Here is a 12070-nt window from a genome sequence, read left to right as displayed (position 1 = left end):
GAGGTATCTGGGCAGGTACCTACATACAGCACCCAACCGCTCCTTCCTTCCATGTCACGTTCGGCATCAAATGTCACAACGCCAGCCCTTCAACTGTCACCATCACCATCAATCATCATTCAGCACTTAGAGCAGTTTCCATCCCTGACGATGGTTTCGACACCACTGCCACCTCTCTTGAAGATCAAATCGACGACGTACTGCCCTGGACATGAGGCTTCTTCAATTCAATTTTTCTGCGTCGGTCGGTGGATCTTGGTGGACCCTACAGCAAGACCTTGACATCTTGGCAAAGGCTTCCACCAACCAGGAAAGACTGCTCTGCGATATTTGGTAAGAAAACATAAATGGGTCTGCCAGATATATTAACTCATCTGTAGATCAAAGTCCAACTGTTTCCGCGACACATGCACTATGTGGTGAGGATGGACGACGGTACAAAGCTTGCCATTTTTCAGTGTTTGTAAGATTAGACAATTTCACTAATGTATGCAGTCATCGTCTCAGCTGCGAATGAGGCTTGCATAATTCAGGGACCCATGGTCCATCAGCAGTTAGGCTTGGATCTAGCCCCGGCACACGAACATGGGGTCGAAAGAGCTGGTTTCCTTTCGGGTCTTCAAAGCAATTCTCGATAATGTCACCGACTTTTTGCGAACCTCCGTATCACGAGGAGGGAAGGAAGCAATTCCTGCCCCATTTACACATATTTGGACTTCTAAACATCGCAACTGCACCCGACGATGCCTCGAAGATCCCGGGCATCTGTGAACCAAACCGACTCGCAGGACACCTACGCTTTGGACTGGCCACAGTCGCAGCGCTGGAACCCAGACTATAATGTCCCACGCAACTCGCTCGAAGATGCCAGTAATCTTACACAAGCTTCGACATGGTCGCCCGATCAGGCCAATATTGGCCCGCCAGCGAGCAAGACGAGAACCAATACAGACACCGCACGAAGGATCAAAGCAGAAGCCCACGAGACCAGACAGCGCAGCCATGGCCTTCATGGTACAGCAGAGATCAAGCCGCAGCTGCTGCCAGACCTGTCGCACTGGCTCGAGACACTCGCCGAAATTTACATGAATAACTTGGAAAACCGTGCTCGATGGGATCCACGTTGGCTGAGTGTAACCAGGCGCGAGAAGCATGAAGGACTCAAGTGCAGTACAATCACAATTTTAGACTATATCAACGACGAATCGACTCCTCGGAAAACAGCAGTCACGGAAAAGGCTGAACTGTGTGCCGCTTTGCAATCAAGGCCGAAAGAATGTGCTGTCAGAGTCCTGTTGGTAGATGACTTGAGCCGGTTCGTCATGGGCGCTTTGGGACAACTCTATTCTATTGATGCGGAATTTTGGTTCGACCATCTGACCAACTCTGGTTATGCTGCAAGCGACAGTCAACTTAAAGTGTCAAACGCAGTTTGGATGAACTGGGCAGAGCGTGAGACTCGATTTCGTCATCGGTCACTGCCGGGTATTGGTCAACGGACGCAATGGAACTCCCCAAATCGAACCAGAGGCCGAGGTTGGGGACATGTCAGGTGGGCTCGGCTCGGCTTGATGCACTATCTCGGGAAGAAAGGGTTCAATGAAGACGAAATTGAGTACAGAATAGGCGATGGAAGATGGCTTGTCGAAAGAGATGTATTCTTGGACAAATATGGATTCTTCATGACGCGACGCAGGCTCATCAGGCACGCTATGGCAGTCAAGAGATCCAAGAAGAGCATGGAGGGGGATAAACTGCAAACGAGGGCCAAAGCGTCCAATATATACCGTGCCTACAGTACTTTTGATGGTCTTCCCAAAAATGTCACGGCGTGGAAGAACAGAGACTTGAGAGTCGTGGCTCCGGAAGGCACTAGCTTCTGGTCAGGAAAAGATGAACACGGCCAGAGAATAGGTTCGTATCTACATGTCAGTATGGAGCTCAACTTTGCTAAACCACTTGTTCAGATATCGTTGTTTTTGATCCTCCGCGATGTATGACGAATAGCCTCACAAACGAAACAACACCTTCCCTTACCTTCATGCCGAGGCCGATGGAAATTGAATCGTACTCTGACGATGAGCTTTGGCGTACTGCCGAGGTGGAAGAGACCTTTCTCGATCCGCCTCCACCTCTAACCCCGAAAAAGGATATTAAGAAAAAGCGAAAGGAGGACTTGGCTCAGAGGAGAAAACAGAACAAAAAGTTTGGGCTCAAGGATTTCCACCACAGCGAAGGAAATGACGAAGAACATGGCGTGAGTACCGAGTCAGAATCCGAGTCCGAGTCTGATTATACCAGTGACGATGAGTACGACCAAGACTACGAAAATGAGCTGCGAGCCGAGTATAAGAACCCCAAATCCCATTCACGAGATCGCGACTTCGCTCGAAAGTATGCCCTATCAACTTCGAAGTTGGCCGAACGTCTTCTCTCCAATACTCCCACGCAAGCCATGTTGCAAGATGAATCGCTTATTCCCTCAATTCTTCACCAGCTTGTTCTTGACGACTTTTGGCAACTCCTGGCAGAGATGCGCCTAGAGTTGGATCATTTGGATAACGACCTAACGGCAACACTGTACGAGCAGTTGGTGGAATCTATTGGCAACTCTACGCGGCAGAATCTCACGTGGATGCGGTCTACCTTGCAAGAGCTGTGCGACTGGGTTAATCATCTGCAAAAGTCTTTCATGATCCTCAAAGTGCCACAGCATGACCATCAGGAGATTGTGGAATTGAATGCAGAAGTGCAAGACTTGCAGCGTCGCAGCGAACAGACGATGAATTTGCTAGTCTCCTCCATGACACTTGCACAATCGTCGACAGTAATTGAACAAACTTCAGGCATTAACAAGCTTACCGAGCTGGCATTCTTCTTTATTCCTGTATCCTTCATTACTTCCATCTTTTCCATGCAAGTATTTGAACTCACTTCCGCGCCGCCGCGGATCTGGACTTGGGGACTCGCGCTATCAGTCGTGGCATTGACGACGTATCTGATCCGAGTATCAATACGATCGCCGTCTTTCCGCATTGTTCTTCTGCACTTTCGTGCCACAATCCTCAACCGGTTTTCTCCCCCTGGTGCGGGAACTGCATCCAGGCGTCTAAACACAGTGGGCAACCGTGCAATCGCCAAGTTTATCTTCTTTTTCACAGCAGTCATGAGTTTACTCTCCATGGTTGTTTTGCCCATTATGTTTCTCCTTTTCCTCGCCATGGGTGGCCTCTGGCTTGGTATCATAGGAGTGGCCCTGTACTTTATCGTCACGCGATGGCCCGAGGTTGCGGTGCTGGTCCCCTGCTTCATATCTATTCCAATTTCTCTCCTTGGAATGGCGGCATGTTGGAATTGGTCTGACGAGATTTCAGATTGGGGCTTGGCGGTAATACTATGGGGTGGTGAATGGATCAAATGGATATTTCCCGCACAGTGGACTTTGGATACAGTTGACGATGAGGATTTGGCAAAGGAAGGCGTTAATACATATGCGCGGCAAGCAATTGTGCTGGCGACATAAATAGCCATGCCGCATCAGACGCTGATGGCTGTCATCCAGAAGGTGTGGTGACAGCAAAAGTTCATAGAGTTGCTTAAGCACTACAATTACAGTCTGTGGTCAAAGGTATTTGAACATATCCAAGTATACACTAACACAGCTCAATATGCCTCAGCCCACAACACGATATGCAATACCTTTCCTTGTTTAAATACTTCTGACCCCCCACTGTAGATGTATGAAACCGGGAATGTTGAAGCAAATTCCCAGCATACAAAGTGGGCTGGCACTTTCTTCACTGAGAAGCACATATGAGCGAATATTGATATCACTGGGTACTTGACAAATTATTCATCATCTTCACTTGAGTTGCGATGTCGTCTAAATACATTATACAAACACGTCTATGCCATAATGTTGCAACCGCAACACCCACCAGCATCCCGACACATACCGCCCAACCTACAAAACACAACAGTCCTACACTCTCACCATCTAATGTGCACCGAATTCTTCCACCTACTCCTTACAAGCCCTAGGACTCAAACAACACACATCACCCCGACGCAAACCTAGACACAGCCCTCAACCTCGGCCCCCAAACCCAAAACACAACCGGAGCAACCCATCCAACCGCAATACTCACAAACGCCAAAACACTCGTCCCCCAGCCATAACCCAGCTCCTCATACAAATACGGCGCAAAAAGAGGAAACCCAAAGCCCGCGAGACTCCTGAGTACCGCACACGCAGCCATCGCACTCGCCGCGTAGGTCTGGTAGCAATCCACAATGTACATCTGCATTCCCTGCAGGCAGCAAATCACGCCGACGCTGACTATCAAGGCTCCAATGTTGGGCATGATCCAGTGCGCGTGTCCTATGCTCCATCCGTACCAGAATAATCCGATTGTCAGTACAACGGAGCCGAATGCCATGCTTGGCATGCGGAACTCGGGACACCCGATGCCGTTGTTCTTCGTTTTTAGGGTGCGGTAGATGCGGTCCACCATTTTGAGCTGCAACAGTATACCGATGAAGCTGCCAATTGCTATGGAGAGGTAGTTTAACCCTCCTATTCCTTGGGACTCACCATAGACTTTTGTCCATATGGTAGGAAAGGTCGCGAACATGAGGTACAGCGTGCCGAATAGGTATGCCATGTAGATGGCGATACAAGCAACGATGGGCTGTGTGGTAAACATGCGTACCGGCCTCTGCACCGCATGTAATAACGTTTTTGCAATACTCTCCTCCTCCGCACCAGTATGAAGGTCTTCATTCCCCGTCTCTTTCACAAGACGGTTCCTCCTCCAGCGCAAAATCGTAGCAGGGTGCGATTCCTTCAGCCACACAAAACCAATAACCTGCACAACACCAGCAGCAATACTAGTCGAGTAAAATACCCATCGCCACGTAGAATACTGGGCTATAAACGCACCAGCAATAGGGCCAATGACAGGACCCAGCATCGGACCCATGGTATACATGCCCATTGCTTTCCCACGCTCATCAGGACTCCACATATCACTATCCCGTCAGTATATCTCATGATTTCTAGAAGTGACGGCTCACCTCACTGCACCGCCGCCAACAGCCAAAGGCGCACTACCGCCTATACCAGCCAGGAACCGGAAAACAAACAACTCCGCCTTCGTCGTTGCGAAGCCGCAGCCCAAATTCCACGCCAAGTACCACAAATTCGTAATTTGCAGTATCCTCACACGGCCGTAGAGTTCGGACGCAGGGCCAAAGAAGATGGGTCCCACGGCGTATGCTAAGATGAAGATGGCCATGGATAGATAGACCTCCACGTTGCCGTGCATGTTGAGACTGCGGCCGAGGTCTTCTAGGGCGGGGGCGATCATTGCGCTGGATATGGGGGAGATGAAGACGAAGAGGGATACGGTCCATGTTGTTTTCCATTTCGTTGATTGCGGCCAGTTACGCGGGTGTTCGGGGTCGGAGGGTGGGAAGGTTATGAGGTTAGGATCCGGTTCTTTGGTTGGGGGTTGGGCGGATTCGAGGTCTGCTTGAGGCGTGTTTGGTGGTTGTTCCGCCATTTTGGAATGATATATGAATGGAGTTATGTAGATGTTTTTATGTTTACTTGTAGAGTGATTTGGTAAAAGGTAATATATACTATTTATGATGATGGACTTACACCAATTGCTCTGCTGGCTTAACCAATCAGAATGGCGGATTTGGCTTCGGGCCCGAAGGTGTTTGTTGGACCGTTGAATGAACCAATGGGGCGTTAGTATTTCTCGGGCCGGGCGAGCAGCAACGACCGATGCGTATGAGATGTTCTCTTCGTGGAATAGCCCCGGGAATTATCTCATCAGATTAGTCATTTTGCCGGTGGGTGCGTTCTGTCGGATCATGCGTCATTACTGTGCTTTTACATGTGTGCATGGAAGGATATGTAGAAGGATGTGCGACAGGTCTGCTCACGAGCTGCTCAGCTGGTTCTACTTTCACGCTCTGAAATCATCGGGGCAAATAGGACACTAAACTCTGTTTATACCTTTTCTTTACAAATTGAAAGGGGCGTTGAGGTATGCGGCACAGGTGTGCTGGACTCAACCCGACGTCACCCCCGATTTTGACCTCATCCAATTCCACAAACATCCAAACGTCACAAATATGATGGTATGACCGCTCCTCACATAGCTCGTTCCAGTTTGCAGATATTGGGTACAATTTGCAATTAATGTATTCGATATGCCATATGACTTCCTCTAATTCTCCTCACTAAAGGTCTGCCGACCCCCAACTACAGGGTAATATCAACACCAGAATCTCACAAACACTCACTCCGTCTTCTTCTTTGCCTCCCGCTCAGCCGTCTTCCTAGCCTCCCTCACAATCTCCTCCGCCCTCTCCCCCTTCTTCTCCAACACCTTCTTCAAATCCTCCACCGTCTCCTTGAGCAGCTGCTCCCCCTCATCCCTATGCTTCTCCGCAATCTGCCCAATATTTCTCAACTTCTCCAAAACCTCACCACCCTGGGGAATCATATCAAAGTACTTTTCTAGCCCCGAACCCTCCGCCACATCCTCAGCCCTCGACTTGACCTTGTCCACCGCCCCCTGCACATACTTTTGCACGTCGTCCGCGTTGCCAGACTTTTCTGCTGAGCCCAGCTTCTCAAATAGCTGAGACACGTTGCCCTGCTTCAAGGCATCCGCGTTCTTCTCAACGAGTTCCTTGATCTTGGGGTTCTTGTCGAGATACGGTTTCGCCGCTTCAATGCCTTTTTGCCATGTTTCATCGCCTAGGCTCTTCACTTGCTGTACTTTTTCTTCCACCAGTTTTCTCGCCTTGTTGAGGTTCTCTTCCGAGAAGCCGCCTGAGAAAATATCCCTAACCTGACTCCACGTCTGGTCAACCTGTTTCTTTGCTTCGGGTCCGTAGTTCTCCGCCATGGACTTGAGCTGGTCTATGCTTCCGCCAAACTTTTCCTTAACCTTGGGATGATTATCCAGAATATCAGAGAGAGCATCTCCCGATAGTTCCGCAATCCGTCTTGACATCTCCGCCAGGACGTCGACTGCCCGGGATGCCGTCTCCAAACTCAAGCCTGCCTTGGAAACATCACCCAGCTTCTTATAGGTATCGCTAACAATAGCATCCACCTCATCCTTGTGGCTATCGCGCACAGTCTCCCAGTCCTTAAACGCGGCGTCGACGTAGCCCCTTCCGCCGGGGATCCATGCCGCGTAAGAATAGGCGAATTGCTTGATAGAATCGACAGCCTGATCCGCGGTGGGCGTATTCTTCTGCAAGGATTTAGCAGCCGCGTCATACTTTTTATTAGCTTCAGCAGCAGCTTTGTTGAGCTTGGATGCAGTGCGACCAGCTGGCGTGAATGAGTATACGCCATACGCGAGAGTTGCTCCCACCACGCCTCCGAGAACGCCGGTCGCAAAGTTGGAGCTACTGCCAGAAGCAGTCGAGGTAGATTGGTAGCGAAGCTGGCGACTGGACTGAGGAAATCGTGCCCGTCTAGTAACGAGCCGGGGCAATTGTCGTGAAAGCATCTTGGGAGTAGATTACAACGCTGATGAGATGAGATTGTGATGGGTGGAGGAAACGGCCAGGCACAGGGCTCAATGGGCTATTTAAAGCTTGTCTGTAGCTTTGGAATTTTTTAACCGAGGCCAAGCTATGACTATGGCATGACATACAGTTTGCAATGGCTTGCAGTAGCATGAAAGCAGGTTTGGTGTGATTGTGGCCGTTTTGGGATGCGGATGCAAAGCTCCGGTTCAAAGTTGAGTCGATGACGTCGGCGGGGACAAGATTCAATGTTTGGAATATTCAACGGCTGAGGCTTGGCGGAACAGAGGACAGGGGTGTAGATTCGAATTAGGAAATGGATAAGTTTAGACTCGTTTTTAATTAATCGGACACTTTGTGATATATTACAATATGTATCTGCCGGATTGCTTTGGACATTCAATTGGCCAGGCTGTTGTGATGGCTGCCCACGGCCACCAGTTTGGCATTCACTTTCAGCCAGGAACGGGTTGAGCTTATTATCCATGAATATCTGAATTGTTGCAGGAGGAAGTGGTGAATTTGAACCTAGTACAGCTGTACTTACTATAATTACGCCAAGCCGCAATGATATGGTAAACAAACTTGAATACCCTTCCTGCCTCTGTAGCATTGGTCTCCTCATCCGTAAATATCATGACACATCAACACCAACACCACTATGTATCCCAGCAAGGCAAAGCATCTCCTAGAATGCGTTGCACCTTGCCAAACCGACGCTTCACCTGACACCACACTAAGATTAAGCTCCAGCAACACCCATGCAACTTTGTCGTTATGGTCCCCGCAACTTAACACCTCAACACCATCACCAAATCTCACCACATCTCTACACCCCCCAGAATGGACTCATTCACCTACACAAACCTACAAAGCAAAAACTCCTTCCGCCTCATCCTCCTCCAGCCCGGCCAACCCAACGACACCCTCCAATGTCTCATCCAAACCCACGACGCAACCACCTCCCCCCCCTACGAAGCACTCAGCTACGTCTGGGGAGAATCCTCCCAAACACACCCCCTAACATGCCACGGCAAGAAACTCCTCATAACTTCAACTCTCGACTCAGCCCTCCGCCGTCTACGCCTTCCCAACGCCCCCCGATCCCTCTGGGTAGACCAACTTTGCATCAACCAAACTGACCTCGACGAACGCACGCAACAAGTCCAACTTATGCGAACCATCTACTCGCAAGCGGAAAAAGTCCTCATCTGGCTAGGAAACGACCCCGACAACAGATCCCCCGGCGCTAAAACCCTCATCAACCGCATCAACGCCGTCTGGAACGACCACATCGGCTCCCTGCGCTTCCCGTCCAACGACCAACTCACCCAGCGCGGGCTGCCAACCCACGATGATCCATGTTGGAAGGACCTTGAAGCGATGCTCAACCTCCCCTACTTCCAGCGGATATGGATCGTCCAAGAGTGCCGACTCGCCTCCAACCTCACTCTCCTCTGGGGCACGCAGCACATCCCCTGGATGCACTTCTACCACACGTACAACTGGATCGCTAGCAACAGCGGCTCATACCAAGCCCCTGGTGTATCTCTAAACATTCACTCCGAGATACTATTCTCGTCGTCAAACTGCGATGATCCCGACTTCAGCGACGACCATGACTGGCTCCACATACTTAAAGCGACGAGGATGCATGGCGCAACTGATCCACGGGACAAAGTGTACGGTCTCCTAGGTTTATTCGGCGAGAAAGCCGCGTCCATAATCCCAGATTATCGCAAGCCTCCTATACAAGTATTCGCTGATTTCGCAACCCGCATGATATCGCAGATGGATTCCCTCAAACTGCTCTCCTTTGCACAACTCGCCAAAGATGATGTATTTCCATTATGGGCACCACGATGGGAGTGGGATCTCCACGGCGACATGACTTACAAGCCCTTCGAGCACTATGACTTCCATGCGTCCAAGAATCTACACCCCGTTACGAAGCCCTCACTCCGCTGGGACATCCTCCCGCTAAAGGGCATCCTCATCGACGAAATCGAATGTACTACCGTCCCCCTAACCGACGGGATAGTCAACCAGAGCACAGAAAACCTCATCACCCAAGCATGGAACCTTCTCGACGCCCAAAAATCAGTAATACAATCCAAGCACACAACACCACATAGCCTCATCACCACACTTGTATGGACCCTCACGGCAGGACAGGCCATGTATCCCCATATCCTGATGTACAAGCCCGCTGAAAAGACGCACCTGCTCGACTTTGCGGCCCATCTGGCGAACCACCTCCTCGACAAGATGGACCAGGATGACGAGACACTCAAACAGGGTGGATGTTTACGCAAAATTCTCGAACTGGCACTCCTTGCAAGAAAAGCATACCACGAAGATACGACGCCAGACCCCATTCCCGAATCATCACGGAAATGGATCCACGAAACAATGACGTGGGCGCACGACGAGCAAACCGCCGAGTTAGCCATGTCCACATTCGACAAGGTCGGTATAGATGAGGAGGCACACCACCGCTATCAAACCATGTTATGGTGCGTTGTGCCCTGGCGGAGAATATTCACCACGAAACAAGGCTACGTGGGGTTAGGAGCACATGGGATACAGCCCGGTGATAAGATATGCGTCTTGTTCGGCGGTGCGACGCCGTATGTGGTTCGGCCGGATGGGGATGAGTATCTGTTCAAGGGGGAGTGTTATGTGCGCGGGTTGATGGATGGGGAGGCGATATCTGCGTGGGAGGGGGGAGAATTGGAGGAGCAGTGGTTTTACTTGCGGTAGGGTGTTTTTGATAGTGGCTTTAATTATTTTCGGGTTTTGGGTGAGGAATATGAAGGTGTTTGGGTTGTGTTTATGGCTTGGATGGGAAGTGTGTGGCCGCGGCGAGAATGGTGGGATATATGTGACGCATTTAGCATGTTTAAATGGCACAATTGACATGCATGCGTGAGAATTATTGCATTATGAAATATACCACCTCTACTAAGTTGCGTCAGTGCAGTTTCAGGCTCTTTTCTACATGCCCCAGCCCCGGATTATCAACGTCAAAGTCGAACCGATCCGGAATCTTGAGTCCATCTCTCTCGTAGTTGAATTCCTTGAACCGCTGCACTGCAACACCATCCTTCCACAACCACAGATCCTTTGTCTCCATCTGCCACTTCTCAACTGCCTCGCGCATCTGCCTCAACACTCCTTCATGTTCCGGCGAGCCCGCAAGGTTGTGCACTTCCTCTGGGTCGGCTTCCAGATCGTACAACTCCTCTGGCGGCCGGCAGATGTAACTCTTTAGGGGTCGCTTTCCAATCATTGGAGGGCTTGTGTTTCGCATCGCTTCAAATGATAGCGATGCATACAGATCCATGGCGAATGGGAAATCGAGCTTCCAGCATACATTGCGGTGGTACTTGTACCGACGATTCCGCATGTACCGCGTCGGCCAATAGTTAGTGATTTCATGGAAAGTGTGTGAGCCAAAGACGTGATCCCATCCATCTTGATTGGTTGCTGAGTCGACAATGGGGATGATAGATTGTCCACGGCGAGGTCCAACGCAGCCTTCAGGAGGCTGCCGATTTCCATGGCCGGCCCAGTCCAAGAATGTTGGCAGCACATCAATGTACGACACCATGTTCTTGTTGATGATACCAGTGTCCTTTCCGGGCACACGGATGATGAACGGTAACCGTACACCGGCATCGTAAAGGGTAGTCTTTGAGTTGACGAATGGCGGTCCGTTGTCACTCAGGAATAATACTAGCGTCTCATCCGCCAAGCCCTGTCGCTCAAGAGCGTCCAAAACAAGACCAATTCCCTGGTCCATTCGGTGGATGGAACGGTAGTATTCTGCCAGTTCTTGTCGAACGGCCGGAAGGTCCTGCATAAAGTGCGGAACTTCCACTTCATCCGGGCTGAAAATGCGATCTTTTAGGCGGGCATCGTAGTTGCCATCCTCATTTCCAAATCCACCACGGCTAGCCAAAACTCGATGAGGATCGACGTAGCCAATTGTAAGATAAAACGAGCGGTCTTCTTTTTTGGCCTCGGCAAAGAACTCCTCAGCTTGATCAGCAATCATGGCCGTGTTTCGCGAGTCGCTCTCTTTGCGCGTTTGCCAAGGATATCTCTCCTCAGGCGCAACATGGATCTTGCCCAAGATACCAGTCTTGTAGCCAATATCATTGAATACCTGCGGAGCAGTTTCTACATGTTTCCATGTTTGAAATCCGTTGCGTTCCAATACCAGTCCGTAGCTACCATTTTCATGGGTGTGCAGCCCAGTGTATATGGTTGTTCTGCTGCCGCTGCATGAGGCTGTGCTGGCAAAGGCCATGTCAAAACGGGACCCGGATGCCGCAAGTGAGTCGAGACTCGGTGTCTGTAGTGCCTTGCATCCGTATGTGCCGATTTGCTCACGACCGAGGTCATCGGCAATCATGAGCAAGACATTTCTCTTTGGCGCCATGATTCCTGTATCGGTGCCGAGTTCACCTTGAATCAATTTCCCAGAGCAACCTGAAGATGC

At 50.3% G+C, this 12070-nt stretch overlaps 5 protein-coding genes across 5 annotated transcripts; 2 read left to right on the top strand and 3 right to left on the bottom strand.

Moving 5' to 3' along the window:
- Positions 1–743: 743 nt before the first annotated feature.
- On the top strand, positions 744–3523 carry VFPPC_07001 (Mg2+ transporter protein, CorA-like/Zinc transport protein ZntB; the record flags this gene model as incomplete). Its single annotated transcript, XM_018285936.1, has 2 exons — positions 744–1914; positions 1968–3523. 2 exons carry the CDS (start codon positions 744–746, stop codon positions 3521–3523), a joined length of 2727 nt encoding a protein of 908 aa, XP_018140074.1.
- A 535-nt stretch (positions 3524–4058) lies between these two features.
- VFPPC_14140 (MFS transporter) lies at positions 4059–5564 on the bottom strand (the record flags this gene model as incomplete). Its single annotated transcript, XM_018291910.1, has 2 exons — positions 4059–5031; positions 5077–5564. 2 exons carry the CDS (start codon positions 5562–5564, stop codon positions 4059–4061), a joined length of 1461 nt encoding a protein of 486 aa, XP_018140075.1.
- A 750-nt stretch (positions 5565–6314) lies between these two features.
- On the bottom strand, positions 6315–7544 carry VFPPC_16650 (apolipoprotein/apolipophorin; the record flags this gene model as incomplete). Its single annotated transcript, XM_018294403.1, has 1 exon — positions 6315–7544. One exon carries the CDS (start codon positions 7542–7544, stop codon positions 6315–6317), a length of 1230 nt encoding a protein of 409 aa, XP_018140076.1.
- An 862-nt stretch (positions 7545–8406) lies between these two features.
- VFPPC_06999 (heterokaryon incompatibility protein) lies at positions 8407–10326 on the top strand (the record flags this gene model as incomplete). Its single annotated transcript, XM_018285935.1, has 1 exon — positions 8407–10326. One exon carries the CDS (start codon positions 8407–8409, stop codon positions 10324–10326), a length of 1920 nt encoding a protein of 639 aa, XP_018140077.1.
- A 211-nt stretch (positions 10327–10537) lies between these two features.
- On the bottom strand, positions 10538–12010 carry VFPPC_16651 (arylsulfatase; the record flags this gene model as incomplete). The annotated part of the gene is made up of 1 exon (XM_018294404.1): positions 10538–12010. One exon carries the CDS (start codon positions 12008–12010, stop codon positions 10538–10540), a length of 1473 nt encoding a protein of 490 aa, XP_018140078.1.
- Between the last annotated feature and the right edge of the window lie 60 nt (positions 12011–12070).

Source organism: Pochonia chlamydosporia, chromosome 7, assembly GCF_001653235.2.
Source record: "Pochonia chlamydosporia 170 chromosome 7, whole genome shotgun sequence".
Taxonomy (NCBI): Eukaryota; Fungi; Ascomycota; class Sordariomycetes; order Hypocreales; family Clavicipitaceae; genus Pochonia; species Pochonia chlamydosporia.
The sequence above is the reverse complement of the archived record's forward strand: the minus strand, read 5'-3'. Positions and strand labels throughout refer to the sequence as shown.